The following is a 17500-nucleotide window of genomic DNA, read 5'->3' as shown; positions in this document are numbered from 1 at the left end:
AGAGGGGGAGAGGGTAGTGGTGGATGGAGAGGAAGAGGGGGAGAGGGTAGTGGTGGATGGAGAGGAGGAGGATGGAGGAGTAGACCATGGAGAGGTGGTGCGCGGGGAGGAGGATCAGGACACGATACCTTAAGCAGCCAGAGAGGTGAGTTTAATTAGTTTTTTCATTTTACAAATCCACTAATCAACTTTTATTTTTACCCAAAAACAAAAACAAATACTTATTATATAAATATATATATTTTTTGCTGACTGCTTCTTAAATGTGGCGGCGCTCTTATTTCGCTGCTCATCAGTTGTTTGTTTTTTTAAAACATAAAATGAGACGAGGACGTGTGCGATACGAGCATCTGACGTTCTTCCAACATTTTATCGCACGTAAATGAAATTGTACACGAAAAATCCAAATGTCTTCCTCTTCAGTCCTCTGTCAGGCGACTCTGGACGTGCTGTGTCCGTACAAAGGCTGGACGCTCTACTTCATAGAAGGCAGGTGTCTGTTTACACATGATGATGATGATGATGATGATGATGCGGCTCTTCTGTGTCGGATATGTCTTAATGTGTGTGTGTGTGTGTGTGTGTGTGTGTGTGTGTGTGCGTGTGTGTGTGTGTGTGTGTGTGTGTGTGTGTGTGTGTGTGTGTGTGTGTGTGTGTGTGTGTGTGCAGGCTTCATAGAGAGCTCGCCTATTGTGGAGAAGATCAAAGTGTTTGAGAAATATTTCACCTCCAAGATTCAACTGTATGACAAGGTCGGTCTGCTTGTTTCTATTTAATCAACTGACCATTAAAGGTATTATTGGTCAATGTGCTCTATTTATGTGTGTGTGTGTGTGTGTGTGTGTGTGTGTGTGTGTAGGATGAGATCGAGCGTCAGGGCAGCGTTCTGGTGGATTACGCCGACTTGACTGGAAACGAAACCGTGCGTGGAGCTCTCCCTGATCTGACCACGGAGCTGAAGGAACAGCCGGAGATGATGCTCAACTGTTTGGGATTGGCCGTCCACCAGGTACACACACACACACACACACGGTTGCGACACGCATACACGTCATCCGCAAGTTTCATTGAATGGGAAATTGCAAGCTGAAAATGATCTAAAAGCTAGAGAACTGTGGTCGGTTGCACAGCACACATTAAGTTGAGGTTTACTTAAAATATAATCGTGTGTGTGTTCCAGGTGTTGACACTAGATTTGGAGAAACAGGCTGCTGAGCTGCAAGGGGAGGAGCTTCCCGTCGCTCCACCGATCGTCAACATCCCTCACATCAGCGCGAGGTAGTGCGGTCGCACACAATCGTGCGCGTTTTCTCTCCCCGACTCGACGCCTGTCCGACTTCATTCTCGTAACTCGTCCGCAGGCTCTACAACTACGAACCGCTGAGCGCGCTGCGGACGCTGCGCGCCAGCGTGTTCGGCCGCCTGGTGTGCGTGAGGGGGACGGTGGTCCGAGTGAGCAACATCAGGCCTCTGTGCACCAGGATGGCCTTCAGGTGTCTGGGCAGCTCGCACATGCAGTCGCTGCCTCTGCAGCACGGGAAGTACGCCACGCCTACCAAGGTACGAGCACACACACACACACACACACACACACGCGTATTCAGCTTGTTTTTCTGTACTCTAATGTTTCCACACACACAAACACACACCTTTGACATCATTACTTATGTGTGCCCACGTGTCTTCGATCAATAAGTGCATCCAGCCCGATTGCCGCAGTCGTTCCTTCGCCCCGATCCGGAGCTCCCCTCTTACTCACACCGTGGACTTCCAGATCATCAAGTAGGTGCACCAGCATCTGAAACACTGTGGCAAGACGTAGCGGATTTAAAATCTTGTATATTAGCTGAATTACGGGAGGTTTATGTTTGACTTCCGCATTGGCACGTCAGCACCGGTGTCACAAAAATGTTGATTGTGGCACGTTTAAAAAAAAAAAAAAAAAGGGGGGAATATTGTGAGAAATGCATTCTAGTGCATCACCAAATCTGAGCCACCGTAGACATGCTTCATGTGAACATGTGTTCTACGTGTGCTACTTCAGGGTGCAGGAGTTGATCGGCGGAGAGCAGAGGGAGACTGGACGGATCCCGCGCACCGTGGAGTGTCACCTGACCTCCGACCTCTGTGATAGCTCCGTCCCCGGAGACACGGTCACCGTGACCGGCATAGTTCGAGTCACCAGCGACGGTACCAAACGCACTAAATCACACGCACGTGTTTTAAGTTTAGGTTTTGGAGTAAACTTAGTTAGTTAAATGTAAAACATCTATTCACTTCTACATTGGCTCTCTGGCATAACTCTCCTTTTCTCTGCATGCAGGTACTTCACGGGGGAACAAGGATCAGTGCATGTTCCTCCTCTACCTGGAAGCCACTTCAGTCAGCAATACTAAAGGTACTGAAGCGTGTGTGTGTTTGTAGACTTGAATCGCATTACATTTCTTTTATAATAGAGCAATAAAATGTTCTTTTCTTCTTCTTCTTCTTCAGGTCAAAGGTCCAAGTCGGGTCAGGGGTCAGGAGGGTCGCTTGAAGATCGTTCTGGAGGGGAGGAGTTCAGCCTGAAGGAGCTGTACGCCGTCCAGGAGATCCAGTCGCAGCCGGACCTGCTGAGACTTATAGTACAGTAAGATGTTTTATTATTACTGTTTTATTATTATGCATCTTCAATATCAACTTGTCGTTTTAATATGTGCAATTGTGGAACAAGTTTTTGTTTCTCGTAGACTGTCAGTAGGTTTTTAAGTATTTTTTTTTTTTCAGATGAAACCAATGTTGTTGTATTCCTTCGTTATTCCACTTATATTTCGCATCGGATCCTTTCCTGTCATTTATTTCCCACTGTGGCTCTTGGGGTCAGGAAATATATCTTCACATTTTCCTACCGGCCATTTTCAGCCCATCGACCGTTCTCAACTCGGAGTCTGTGTCCCTAAAGTGTCCTAAACGCTGTCTACATGATCGAACATTGTGATGTCGAGTGCCAAACGGGACATTTTTTTGACCCAACTAGTCTCTCACCGTGCTGCTGCTGCTGTGCGTCGCCTTTTTAATCTTTTAGTTTTGTTTTCGTAACTCTGACCTTCTCGCTCCTCTCAGCTCTTTGTGTCCCGTCATCTACGGCCAACTGGTGAGTTGACCGACGCGCCGCCCTGCTAACGACACTCAGAACCCCCAAGCGGCAGCATTTCCATCGGAGGTCACGAATGGATGTCTCACGGTGACGTCGTGTGTGTGTGTTCTCGTGTGTCCCAAGCTGGTGAAGGCCGCGTTGTCCTTGGTGTTGTTCGGAGGCCGGCAGAAACACACGGACAAGAACAGCGTCCCGGTTCGAGGAGACCCCCACATCCTGATGGTGGGAGACCCCGGACTGGGGAAGAGTCAGATGCTGCAGGTAAAACACAGCTATACCTTCACACACCAGTCTCTGTGTGTACAGGTGTACATTGTATACGTGTTGTGCCCTGTGTGTGTGTAGGCGGTGTGTAACTTGGCTCCCAGAGGGATCTATGTGTGCGGCAACAGCACAAGCACCGCAGGTGAATCCTCTTAAAGTACAACTCTCCCTAAGTTCTGCAGGTGGACAGTTTTTCAGATCTTGTTGCAACGTTGTGAATTACTTTTTTGAACGTTTTGTTTGTGTAGGTCTAACCGTGAGTTTATCCAGGGATGCAGGAACTGGGGATTTTGCTCTGGAGGCCGGAGCCTTGGTTCTGGCTGACCAAGGTAGGAAAGAGAGTGGAAACATTATAATAATGTAATTTCTGGCACACAATTTACTATTTTAATAATGGGTAACCAATTGTTTAAATGTAGCCCCAGATAAAACGACGCCGGTCGAGCTCGTGTTTGAAGTCATCTCTACCCAAATATTGTTTCCTACTTGAAGCTGCATAGACGTATCACTTTATATAAAGGTTGTCGTCGTTGTTGTTGTTGTTGTTGTTGTTGTTAGGCCTGTGCTGCATTGACGAGTTCGACAAGCTGGGCAGCCAACAGCAGGCTCTGCTGGAAGCCATGGAGCAGCAGTCCGTGAGTCTGGCGAAGGCTGGAATCGTGGCCTCTCTGCCCGCCCGGACGTCCGTCGTGGCTGCCGCGAACCCCGTCGGAGGACATTACAACCGGAGCAAGACGGTTTCTGAGAATCTCAAGTGAGTGAGCTCGGCGTCCGATGAGCGGAAGGATTTCACCTTTTTATATACACACACACACACACACACACACACACACACGCATCTGTGCGTCCTTGACCTTTTTTTTTTTAGAATGGGCTCGGCGATTCTCTCTCGATTCGACGTCGTCTTCCTCCTCCTGGACATCCCAGACGAGTCGCACGATCGCCACCTGTCGGAGTACATCATGGCGAACCGGGCCGGAAAAGGCCGAACCAGCGGCGCCGTGGTTACCAGGGCCGGCAACGACCTGGAGACCTCCATCCTGCTGGATCACTCGGACATGCCGCTGTCTGAACGTTTGCAGGTTTAAAAAAAAAAAAAAGAGACGGGACACACTCGAGGCGTATCGTGATGTGTCAAGAATACTCATGTAATATGTGTGTGTTTGTGTGTGCCGAAGGTACAAGCGGGGGAAACCGTAGACCCCATCCCGGTGTGTTTGTTGAGGAAGTACATCAGCTACGCCCGTCAGTATGTGCACCCCAGGCTCTCTCCCGAGGCGGCACAAACGCTGAAGACCTTCTACCTGTCGCTGCGAGCTCAGGGCCACTCCGCTGATTCCACGCCCATCACCACGCGGCAACTAGAGTCTTTAATCCGGCTGACTGAGGTAGGCGTGTTTTGTGTTTTGGGGGAGTTCGATGTGTCGTCGTGTGGGGGATGAAGACACTCGACGTAGTACGCTAGTACTCATTTTGTTCCTGTGCAGGCGAGAGCCAGACTGGAGCTCAGGGAGACGGCCACCAACAGCGATGCTGAAGATGTGGTGGAGATCATGAAACACAGGTGAGACACAGTCTTTTTTTTTCTTTTTTTAAATAAAGAGAAATGCCCATCACTATTTCTTAAAGGGGGATGTTGTTGTGCTTTGCATCATCGATTCATGATCGCTTGCAACTCTTATTTTTGTTCTGTTCAGTCTGGCGGATACATATTCAGACGGTCTGGGCAATCTGGACTTTGAGCGCTCTCAGCTGGGATCGGGCATGAGTCAGCGGAGCGCTGCGAAGCGACTGGTCAACGCGCTGCACGCGCACGCCCAGAGGACCAATCAGACGCAGTTTGACCTTCAGACGCTTCGATCTGTGGCCACCCAGACGAACATCAAGGTGAAAGACGCACAGAAAGGGAGATTGTCTGTTTCCCACAGACGATCCTGTGAGAAATTAGCAAGTCATGCAGTCGTTGCCGACCTCGAGAGAGTGAAGGAGATTTAAAACGCCACATTATTCCAAGGTTGACTGTCGTCTCCATCTGAGAAAACGTGATTTGTGTGTCTACTGGTAGACGGTTGTCAAACAGTGAAACCCATCGTTGCGTTGCGTGCCGGACGATTAATCCGGTCGTTTTGTTGACGTCTTCCAGGTGATGGACTTTGAAGGTCTCGTGAGTTCCCTGAACGAACAGGGTTTCCTGCTGAAGAAAGGAGCCAAGCTGTACCAGCTGCAGACCGTCTGACCGCCTTCCTGCAGACCTCAGGTCAGTGTTTGGGATGGGGCGTCTCTTTTTTTTTTTTTTTTTTATGGAAAAGCCCCAACCAGACGACTCCCGTGTGACCTTTTGTGAAATGTTCAGCCACCACAACAATGACTCAAACCTCACAGCGGGCGTCTCGCTACTGGACAGAAACCACCGTTTCCTGGACGAGCACAAACTTCCTGCCGAAAATGAGGAACTGAGATCGCCCGCCTCCGGTGCACGGTGGTTTTAATCCTACTTGAGTGGGACTACGAACGTTACCCGAGCTAAGATACCAGCATCTTAATAAATATATATAAAAACCATCTGGTTCTAAACTAGTTCACTCCCTCAGGTACACTTTTGCTTTCAGTGTAGGTTGTAGATTAATTTAGTTTTTCAAAGTAAAGTCAGACAACGTTCAGAATGTCAGAGAGAAGACGTACTTATATTAGATAAATACTTATAGGATGACTATAATCTTACTGCTTATAGTTGTTTTAATACGTTTTTGTTTTCCACACGGGGGACTTTGTTCTAGAAATACTTCTTTTTTTTTTCTACTATATGTTAGAAGTCACTGCTGTTTTTTTTTGATGTACATGAAATGATATAAGCATAACTTCTCTTGTGTTCGGTAGCCTGATGAAGGTTAGCTGTTGCTTCCTGCGTGTCCTCTCTTTTGTGGAGCAGTTCCTCGATAAAGATTGACACGACGACACTGTCGTCCACCGGGATCGTCTCCAACGCGGAGCAATTACGTAGCAGGAGGCTCGTTCTCGAGATTAAAACTTTCTTCATGTTGCCTTCCCTGCTGGTAAAGCAGACCTCCTTTTTATGCAGTTCTAAAGCTTCCATTATATTGTTGTCATATAATAATAATAATAATAATTATTTATTTGGAATCGGCCTGCAAGTGTACAGCATTTGTTTCTCATCATTGTCTTTGTATTGTCCCCAGTTTCTGTTTATTTTTTTGTATGGTGTGCACTTTATCAGTTAATGTTAAACATTTGGGTAATAATACATTTTATTTTCCTGTAAATCTCATTAATTTTTTTTTTTTTACAGTATTGATGGTGATTACGCACATTTTTAATTTAAATACATTTAAATATTTACTCTGTTATTATCAGTCTAAAATATTATTCCTACGGCGTCATCTTATCAAAGCATTTCCGGTATAAAAACTGAGTCGTCTGACATTTTTTATTTTTTTATTTTTCAAAATAAAAGTCTTGGGCGAGTTTACGACATCCGGTGCGGTGTCGCTTTACGGCAACATGGCAGCCCGCTGCCTGCACCGCTGAGCCCGTCGGCTCTGACCGTCAGAGGCTGAAGCTTTTCGTCATGAAAACGGTAACGGACCGCGCGAGACCACACGGTCGTTAACCGGGGGAGGAGGACGTGCGCGTGAAGATAATGTTGGTGCGTTTCGGGAAGATTTCGCTGTGCCGCGGCGCGGCTAGTGTCGCGCGCCGCGCGGGTCCGTGTCGGCTCGAGCCGCCTGCGTCATTGAGGCGCGGCTACACACCTGTCCCCGGCGGCTGCGCGCCCGTCCCCGGCGGCTGCGCGCCCGTCCCCGGCGGCTACGCGCCCGTCCCCGGCGGCTACACACCTGTCCCCGGCGGCTACGCGCCCGTCCCCGGCGGCCCCGCGTTGCTACGACCCGCCCCGGTTTGCGACCCTCGGTTCTTCGGAGTCGAGTGGACGGACGGCCCGCGCCTCCCGGGGGTCAACGCGACACCCTGGCACGCGCGAGGAACCGTGCTTCTGCACCGGGGAGGTCACGAGAGGTCGTCGTCGGCGGCGGGGTTCCTGTATCCGCTGACCCCGGGCGCCCGTGGGCTCTGCAGCGGAAAGACCAAGGAGACGCCGGACGGCTCCCCGGAGGAGGGCCGGAGCGAAGCGGGGGAGCCGGTACCGGGACACGGGCTCTTCAAGTTCAAAGAGCTGGTGAGCGCAGAGCGACCAGTAAAAGGATCTTAAGACACTCGATGTCCTTTTCATTGTAATATAACTGTAGTTAAGCATATTATGGGATTGTTGTTTACTTGTAAACAGCATGTTGTTGTTGTTAGTAGCAGTTACAGCTTGAAAGATTTACAACAATGGAATTGTGTGTAAAATAATAAGAAAGTAACAAGAAAATAAATGGATCCAGGATAATGGATATTAGCTCATAATTGCAGTACAGAAATGTGAAAGATATAAAAACTATTAAACTGTCATTGTTGGCTAGTTTGTCCACTGGAGATTATTTATCAACTGTAAAAGTATAGTTTTGTCATTGATATGTCACTATCATACTTTTTTTTTTTAAATCCAATATTGGGCTCAAAAACTCCAGTAGCAAGTGAATATACATATTTTTTTAATCCAGCTATTTTTCTCTCAATCTTGCTGTGATTTAACTCATTGACCTCCATTTTTGTTGAAGACGAGGTCGAAACAGAACCACTCTCTCGATACCAAAACTTCTAATTATGACGTGTAACTATATACACTGTGGATCTATGAAGTATTTATATTTATTTTTTCAGTACGAGAACCCGTGGACAATCCCCAACTTCTTGTGCGTGTGCCGCATCTTGCTGGCGCCGTTCTTGGGTCACCTGATCATCCAGCAGCACTTCCACCTGAGCCTGGCTCTGTTCACGCTGGCCGGAGCCACCGACCTGGTAACGCCGACGCCTTCTCTGTAGCGCTCTTAAATTAACTGTTATCTTAAATGAGCCAGCTTTAATTGTCTTAGTCTCTCTCTCACTCAGCTGGACGGTTACATCGCCAGAACGTGGCCCACTCAAAAGTCGGCGTTGGGCAGCGCTCTCGACCCATTGGCCGACAAGATCCTCATCAGTTTCCTCTACGTCAGCCTCACCTATGCTGAGCTCATACCAGGTATTCAGAGGACACGACGGATGACGCCATTTTAAATTGAAATGGCCCATGTTTATTGTGATATTCCAGGATTATTGATCTTGTCGCGTGGTTTTCTTCTTTTTTTCCAGCTCTGCTGACGGCTCTCGTGATCTCCAGAGACATCGGTTTGATAGCGGCGGTCTTCTGGGTCAGATACAAGACCGTACCGCCGCCGGTGAGACGCCAAGCACGCTCTGATTCAAGTATTCAGGGGGTAAAAAAAAAGAATATGAATGCACTTGACTGTCTCTCTCTTTCCTCTAGGTGACCCTGAGCAAGTTTTTTAACCCCTGCTACACCACAGCACAGCTCAAACCCACACTCTTCAGCAAGGTGACACACACACACACACACACACACACACACACTTTGTGCACTGGACTTTAAAATACAGGATATAATGAGCATATGTGTGTTTTTTTCTGTGTGCATGACGACACACAATCTGCCTGTAGACGGGTTATTTCTACACAAATATATGATGAAAATTAGATTAATTTTAATAAGTCTAATGCAAATGTTTGATCGGATACAGGTTGATCGATACTATTTGATTTATCGCTGCATATGTAAATATTATTCTGACTGTTGTTTGCCAGGTGAACACGGCCATCCAGCTCCTTCTGGTTGCCTCCTCTCTGGCTGCTCCCGTCTTCCAGTACACGGACTGCGTCGCACTGCAGTGCTTATGGTACACACACGCACACACACACACACACACACACACACAGAAGCCTCATCCAATTGACTTGAATATCCACAACAACAAAATGTTTATAGTGCAAAGGTTGTTTTTTTTGTTGTTTTTTTTTAACGCAAATATTTTCTCACCGCTTTTATTTTTCATGGGAAGTTTATAACAAAACTCAAGTCTCTGAGACCAACTATATATTAAACTATATATTAAACTATGGATTAAACTTTAGTGCGGTTCAGAGGAAAACCTCAATTCTCTATTGTAAAAACTATAGTAGTAATATTACATTTATTTATATGTTTCAATGATGCAGTTTAATGTAAATATTTGTTTTCTAACTCTGTATAATCACATTTTAAGTAAAAATATGTTTAAAAAAATAGGAAGTAAATTGACCAATAAGACGACGTATGTTTTTATTTTTTTATTTTTTCCGCAGGTATGTCACCGCGGTGACCACGGCGGCGTCGGGCTACAGCTACTGGCACTACGGCCGCAAGACGGTCCAGGTGCTGAACACCAAATCGCCATGACGACCGACCGCAGCGGCGAAACGCCTCCTGACAGCCGTGGGGGGAGGGGGGAGGGGTCAGAGACGCCGATCGGCGGCTGCGAATCTGGGCGGACGGTGGAGCGATTCGCCAAACGAGCTCTGAAACCAAGTAGTTGTGACGGACGTTTGTGAGTCGCCATGGCAACGACTCGGCTGTAAACCAACCCCCGAGACCGCAGCTGGTTTTCACCGCAAAACACTACAGAGAAAACGGCTGCTCTGCCGCTGGACCGGCATGTGGACTGGAGAGACACGTGCACACGGGTAGAACTTGCAAACACTAATGGAACACACACACACACACACACACACACACACACACACACACACACACACACACACACACACACACACACACACACACACACACACACACACACATATATGTTCCGTAGTCTGGCAAAAACCTAATATTTTTTTCTCAGTTTTTCAATCAAGAGGTTGCAACATCAACATCAACATGTCTCTTTTTTTGTGTAACAACCAATGATTTCTGATTAAAAACGTAAAACCCGCGTTGGTTCGTCTCCGTGTGTTTGTGCACGTGATTGCGGGGGCAGTTTTTTCTCTTTTTTTGGGGGGGGGGGGGGGGGCAGATGGACACAAGTTTAATCTCACGAGACACAAACCAGTCTGTCCATCCCATCAGCAATCGGAGGATTAACTAAATAATCCAATAATAATAATAAAAATGCGATGACATGCTACCAGCGTTGCTCTGGACCTGGTCTGGTTGCTAGACCTGCAAATCCTTATTTAGTGGAGCGGTAGCAATTATACTATTTAATATAATCTCCAATTAATATACATTTTACCAGCGTGTCATTTTGAGAATAATCCAAAATTGTTTTTCTCACACAAGAAATCCCTAAAAGTAAGAATTCTTTTCTTTTCATGTGTTTTTAATGTCACTGTAAATATCTTTAATATATATCTAATAGATATTATTATTATTATTATTATATATATATATATATATATATATATATATATTTTTAAATATATATATATAAATATTAAAAAAAATAACGCAACAGTTTTATTTTTGGTTAAATGAAAATGCTTTTTCAGGCAGAATCTGTCTCATTTTATAAGACTACAAATAAATAATAAAGATTTGCAGTAAACAGCCAAACCTCCTAAAGATATTAAATTAAAAAAACATTTTTTTAAATGGTATTAAAACAGACAAAATCTGCAAAACATCACACTTAATTAAACGAGCCGGCATCAATAAAAGTTCTCTAAAGACGAGATCTCCATCACCGGGAACAAATTAATACCGTCGCTCATTAAATGAATCCATTAAGACCGTTCTGGTGCTTTTTTAAAAAATTATTATTTTTATTTTATTTTATATCTTTTGAGAGCAAAGTGTGTAATTTGGGACGAAGCCTCTCAGGCGTTTCGGGGGGGGGGGGGGGGAAGGTTTTAATTAACTGGAAGACGAACGCTTAAAATAAATCAAACTTCTCTCGCTGGTGAACTCGAGACATTGACACCAAATTGTTTGTTTGTTTGTTCAATTTAGATTACGAGAGGTCGACGCGTGAATTGAAGCTGGACAATGTCCGTCTACTTTTTCACAAGTGTCTCTTCAGAAATTCTCGCATATTTAGAAAATAATATCTCCTCCGGTCGTATTCAGGAGGAACTTCGGCCCCTCGTCTCGTATTTCGGTGGCCTGGATGTAAGATGGGAGGATTTGGGATCTGCTGGTCCCCAAAACCCCGTCGTGGGGACCTGATCCGTGTTGGTGGTCCCGAGTCCTCGTCATCACTGTGGATGTCTAATGTCTTTGTGTTTTCACCGTTTGGGGGGGGGGGGGGTCTTGTTCCTTGACGGTGACCTTTCACCCCACTGAGAACAGGGAAGGAACCACTGAGTCTTCCTTCTTCCTTCCTTCCTTCTTTTTCCTTCTTTCTTTTCTGTCTTCCTTTTCCTCCTTCTTTCTTCCTTTTTCCTTCCTACTTCTTCCTACTTCCTTCTGCGTGTGAGCAGCTCCGGGTGTGAGCTTCTTTTCCTTCTTCCTTTTTCCTTTTTGCTTCTTTCTTTTCCTCCTCCTTCCTTCTTTCTTCGTTTTCCTCCTTCCTTCTTTTTCATTGTTCCTTCTTCGTTTTCCTTCTTTCTTTTCCTCCTCCTTCCTTCTCCTTTCTTCTTTTTCCTTCCTCCTTCTTCGTGTGAGCTGCCAGAAACTTCACCTCCAACTTGACTAGTTATGAAACCCATTGAGTCCTCATCGTCCTTACAGCCGGCCCACACACACACACACACACACACACAGCTGCACCAATACAAATCCATATGGGTACTATAGTCATGCACACACACACACACACTTGTGTCTTTTCTGGTCCTGAAATAGCTCTCAGCCTCCCACTCTCCCCTTATATAAGCTCCCAGCACAGAGATCTGCTGGTGAAGACGTGTGTGTGTGTGTGTGTGTGTGTGTGTGTGTGTGTGTGTTAGTGCATGTGCCTGTTTATGTGCGCGCCTTCATCTGTGAGTGCCAGTGTGTGGGCAGGAGGAGTGTCCTCGTGTGTGTGTGTGTGTGTGTGTCCGTGTGTGTGTGTTTCTGCTGGTTCTGCAGTGTTCGGCCACTTTGGAGAAACAAGTTCTCAAAGAAAGAACTAAATAAAAATGTCCGTCTTCATGCGACAGTCTTCATCTCCGTCACCGGGACGCCGCCGAGGAAGCAGGAACCCCGAATGTCACGGTTGTTTTTAATCGACTTTGATCTGGTGGACGAGGTCACGCGCTCGTCTCCATGGTGCACGCGCTCAGATCGCATTACATGTGTTTATTTGGGGGGTATTGGCCAATACTTTTGGCACCGGGTAACGGTGTCGGGCATGATCAGTGTCATGGCAACGCCAGCCTCCGGCACGTGTCTCTTTTGTGCGTTAAAAGTGTGAGCGCGTGGGAGGCCGGCACAGCGGGCCTTGTGAGAGTGCGTCTTCAATATGTGTGTGTGTGTGTGTGTGAGGCTGCGTGTGTGTGTGAGGCTGTGTGTGTGTGCAGACTGCGTGTGTGTGTGTGTGTGTGCAGACTGCAGGGTCACAGAAGCTCTGTGTGTTCTTGTGAAAGTACACACATGCACATGCAGGAACGTCTTCTGGGCTTGTGCGAGTTGTGTGTTTGGTGAGTTGTGTGTTTGGTGAGTTGTGTGTTTGGTTGTGTGTGTGGTGAGTTGTGTGTTTGGTGAGTTGTGTGTTTGGTTGTATGTGTGGTGAGTTGTGTGTGTGTGGTGAGTTGTGTGTTTGGTGAGTTGTGTGTTTGGTGAGTTGTGTGTGTGTTTGGTTGTGTGTGTGGTGAGTTGTGTGTGTGTGGTGAGTTGTGTGTTTGGTGAGTTGTGTGTGTGTTTGGTTGTGTGTGTGGTGAGTTGTGTGTGTGTGGTGAGTTGTGTGTTTGGTGAGTTGTGTGTTTGAGTTGTGTGTTTGGTTGTGTGTTTGGTTGTGTGTTTAGTGAGCTGTGTGTGTGTTTGGTGAGTTGTGTGTTTGGTTGTGTGTTTGTTGAGTTGTCTGTGTGTTTGGTTGTGTGTGTGTTTGGTTGTGTGTTTGTTGAGTTGTGCGTTTGAAGACGTTGAACGTGTGGGTCCATCTCTACATAATTTAAACATAAATAAAGTGACGGTTATCTTCAAAGGAGTCTCGTGGCTTTGATCTCACAGGAAAAGAAGTTTTCTGATTCTAAATATTCTAAATATAGTTCAACACTGATATTGATGATAAAGAAACGTGCTTCACCTTCGCGTCGCGCTCCTCAAAGAACAAAGACGATCACTTTTCACTTCCTAGAAAAAAAATCATCTGAGAATAATGAAAAAAAATCAACTTTTAAAATCATTTATGAAAAAAAATGTCCAAAACGTTCTCGGATTCCATCTTTTTTTTCTACTTGATGGATGAAATTCTCACATAATTCATCATCATCGGACATAAAAACGTGATTTCTGAGGAACCTGACAACCTGCCACCTCAATGGAGACAAACATGGTTCTTCATCAATAGAAAAACGTGGTATTTATGTTCAAATATTACATATTTTGTGCGATTGCGAGTCGGGAATCGGTCGCGTCCTTGAACGTCCTCGTTTCCTCTGAATCATCTCACTCTCGCTCTCGTGCACTGGACTCTACGTTGTTGTTGTTGTTGTTTGTTTAATACAGTAATATTCCAATACTCAGTTATTTAATCTCCACTGTTTCGCCCACTCTCCTCCGTCCTCCGTTATAATTAGTTTGTAAACAACTCCCAACCGTGTGTGTGTGTGTGTGTGTGTGTTTATTTAGACGCCGGGGAGCAATAATCTTAATAATATTTGAGGGATTCCAGAGTTTAACAAAATAAAACGCCACTTTTTTAGTTTTAAAACCTCTTCCCAAACAAATCAATTAAGGCTCTTTATCAATATTATTATTTTTTAAATGAATATAAACATGAATATTCAATGCTAATGTTTTGTTTTTTTAGGAGAAAATTAGATTTAGATTAGATTTTACTTTATTTCTTGAAGCGGCAGCAAAACATTTTATTTATTTTTTTTTACAAATGTACAATAAAATAGCAGAGCATATTACATTTAAGAATTTGAATTTAAAAATGTGTATACAGTGTATCTAAAAGTATAAAGTGGCAGCGGTGAGATGTTTATAGAGGAGATTTATTATTAAATGTTTATTGTGAAGGATTTTCTGATCTGAAGTGAGGAAGACCTCCGCTGGTCAGAGCTTCCTGACCTCAGCTCCACCCGACACCAACGCCGACTGCAGGCCGTGTGTGTGTGTGTATGTGTGTGTGTGTGTGTGTGGAGACTGCAGGCCGGCCCTCATCGCCCCCGACGTCAGTGCCAAATCTCGCTAATGCCGGCCAAGAGCAAATCCCCCTGAAGCCGGCTTCAAAAAATCTGATGGAGAGTCTGGAAGCAGGAGAGCCGGCGGTTCGATACTCGCGGTTCAGGGAACAGGAAGCACGGTACGGGGCGTCATGTCGGGGGGGGGTCCACGTACTTGTGGGATATTTAGTGTACATTCAAAAGTGGCCTCATTTGACCGTGATGATTCGTATCACACACACACACACATGCTCTAAAACGCCCACTCTCTCTCTCTCTCTCTCTCTCTCCAGCTCTTCATCCTCTCTCTCCTCCTCTTTTTTTTCCGCTGCCGTCCTCCGCCCCTCTTCTCGTTTCTCTCCATCTCTCCCACTCTCTTCTTTCTTTCTCTCCCCGTCGCTCTCTCCCTCTCTCATCCCTCCCCCATCTGTGGGAAGCCCTGCCGTTGTGCGCATGTCGCCGATGAGTCAATTTGTGGAGGCACACACACACACACACACACACACACACACACACACACACACACACACACACACACATATATATCCTGTCTCCCACGAAGGCATCTGTTTCAGTCTGTCTCTCTGTAAGATGCAGCACCAACAGAGGAGAGAGGGGGAGACACACGGAGGGAGGGAGGAAGAAGAGAAGAGGGAGGGTTAAAGAGAGAGAGAGAGAGAGAGAGAGGAACACATTTCTTTTTTTAAAGAGTGAAGAGAAGGGAAGACAAGTCCAACCGAGAGGACAACATCTGACTGACTTCTGAGGAGTTTGGGCTTCGGACATGACAGAGATGCAGCATCCAAGTGTCTGAGCATCTTCCAGTGTGTGTGTGTGTGTGTGTGTGTGTGTGAAGCCATGGCGAGTGCTCAGCCGGGGGTCCATGCATTGAAACTCCAGCCTTCCTCCGTCTCTCACACTCTGAGGAATGGAAGCAACTTCATCAAATGGGACGAGGTGAGGAGCAGAGAAGCCGTCAAGTCTTCTTTTCAGCTTTTTTTTTCATTTGCGGTACATATTTTTATTTTTTTTTTTTTTACCGGTGTTGGTTTTATTTATTTTATTTTATTTTTATTTATTTTTTTTTGGCCTCGTTATGTAAAGATGTATTTCGGAAATGTCAGGACGGCGTCACCACCGTGCCCTCGTCAATCGAATCCGAGCGGATTGAATTGGAGTGAGAGGAGGAAGAAGGAGGAAGAGGAGGAAATGTTGTCAGATGTGTTTACTGTTCATTTGTTGATGGAGCTTCGGCTGTAAGGACCTGTGGATTAGACGGCAGCAAGACAGACAGGAGAGAGTGTGTGTGTGTGTGTGTGTGTGTGTGTGTGTGAGTTCTGTTTATCTTATTTATTGCCACCTGTTGGAATGGAATACATTAGTATGCATTGTCAGTGTGTATGTGCGTGTGTGTGGGCACTTATATATATATATAACACACACACACATGCAGAACTCTTCCAATGTGCACATTCAAACACACAATTGAAGGTATTTATGCATGTGTGTGTGTGTGTGTGTGTGTGTTGGTATGCTGAAGTACGGAGCCCTGACAATGAGAAACACGCTGTCCGGTTGCCATGGTAACTGGGATAGCTACCACCACCGAACCAGATCGTGTGTGTGTGTGTGTGTGTGTGTGTGTGTGTGTGTGTGTGTGTGTGTGTGTGTGTGTGTGTGTGTGTGTGTGTGTGTGTGTGTGTGTGTGTGTGTGTGTGTGTGTGTGTGTGTGTGTGTGTGTGTGTGTGTTGCTATTTGAATATCTCCCAACATGTAGAGCTGGGGCTTTATGGACGAAATGGAATTGGTTGCCATGCCAACGAGTGACATACAACCACCTTCAGATGCTTCTTCTAGTTTTCCGCACTATTTATGAGGAAAGACGCTCCGACAGCAGAATCCACGACCTTTAAAAAAAAAATACACAAAAACATGCAAAGAAGGATCAGAAGGAAGTGACCTATTTAAATATTTAATTTGTTATTATTGTGTCAAAAAAAAGGGCACAACGTTGCCAAATGTTGATCTGGAGATGTGGAACAAGATATGAGGGAAGTCCAAAGAGTTTCCACCCGTCTCTTTTTAGTTCATTGAGAACCTTCTATCCGACCTCTGACATCACAATAAAACTCAGTGGACCTCCTGAGGCCATTCTGAGTCCCGATTGGTCAGCGAGGGGTTTGGGGGCTCGCCCGACGGGTGAGACCCTCAGATTCAGACCCGTTCTGTGTCAGTGCCGTTGTTTCCCCCCCTGAAGGGTGCGCTTCATATAAAATGCACCAAAAAAACAACAACAACAACAACAACAACAACAACACATCAGGACAGCTGCGCCGCTTCCACCTGGAGCCAATTACCAAAGACTGTCACAGGCGGGTTTCTATGGCAACGGGGACAATAGTCGGATGTCGTGACAACCGAGCGGAACTTTATTTTTTGGTTGGATTCTATTGAGAAATCACTCGATTTAAAAAAAATAATAATAAGCACATTAACAAAGTGGTGCTTTTCTACGGCCACGATTTGCTTCACGTATATATATTTATATATATTTTTTTGTGTTTTCTCTTCAGGATCTGTCCACCGTGACTCCGGTGACCCTCCACGTGGATCCACATGGGTTCTACCTCTACTGGACCGACCAGAACAAGGTGGAGGTCCCGACCCCGGAGCTCCACGCTGTTAACGAGGAACACACCTAGTGAACTGATTGAGGCTTTTTAATTTTAATGCACTCTTCAACCTAAATTAAATGACATTTTGAGGAGTGCAGGTCCATTTCTCCTGATTATTTGTGCATTTTTTTATATTTATATATATATTTATAACTTTAAGAATGGGCGTGAACACAGAGTCTCT

The 17500-nt window shown here is 45.7% G+C and overlaps 3 protein-coding genes across 3 annotated transcripts in view; all 3 read left to right on the top strand.

Annotated features, from left to right (window-relative positions):
- Positions 1-24: 24 nt before the first annotated feature.
- On the top strand, positions 25-5662 carry mcm8 (minichromosome maintenance 8 homologous recombination repair factor; the record flags this gene model as incomplete). The annotated part of the gene is made up of 20 exons (XM_034552099.1): positions 25-145; positions 424-489; positions 670-752; positions 860-1009; positions 1181-1278; positions 1362-1560; positions 1697-1782; positions 2045-2190; positions 2324-2398; positions 2494-2629; positions 3103-3133; positions 3260-3397; positions 3482-3542; positions 3649-3729; positions 3959-4154; positions 4269-4482; positions 4579-4788; positions 4888-4964; positions 5098-5287; positions 5544-5662. Coding segments are annotated over 20 exons (2451 nt in total), but the record flags the coding sequence as incomplete, so codon positions are not given.
- A 1233-nt stretch (positions 5663-6895) lies between these two features.
- Positions 6896-10324, top strand: crls1 (cardiolipin synthase 1). Its single transcript, XM_034552100.1, has 7 exons — positions 6896-7592; positions 8180-8317; positions 8408-8537; positions 8648-8733; positions 8823-8891; positions 9158-9249; positions 9695-10324. Exons 1-7 carry the CDS (start codon positions 7059-7061, stop codon positions 9786-9788), a joined length of 1143 nt encoding a protein of 380 aa, XP_034407991.1. The 5' UTR covers positions 6896-7058; the 3' UTR covers positions 9789-10324.
- Positions 10325-15499: 5175 nt separating this feature from the next.
- Positions 15500-17500, top strand: part of LOC117743988 (1-phosphatidylinositol 4,5-bisphosphate phosphodiesterase beta-1) — a 26105-nt gene continuing 24104 nt past the window's right edge. The window contains exons 1-2 of the mRNA XM_034552025.1: positions 15500-15598; positions 17215-17292. Coding sequence (XP_034407916.1) covers positions 15500-15598; positions 17215-17292 — 177 coding nt within the window. The remainder of the gene's footprint in view (positions 15599-17214; positions 17293-17500) is intronic.

The sequence above is a fragment of the Cyclopterus lumpus genome, chromosome 15 (genome assembly GCF_009769545.1).
Source record: "Cyclopterus lumpus isolate fCycLum1 chromosome 15, fCycLum1.pri, whole genome shotgun sequence".
Lineage (NCBI taxonomy): Eukaryota > Metazoa > Chordata > Actinopteri > Perciformes > Cyclopteridae > Cyclopterus > Cyclopterus lumpus.
The sequence above is the reverse complement of the archived record's forward strand: the minus strand, read 5'-3'. Positions and strand labels throughout refer to the sequence as shown.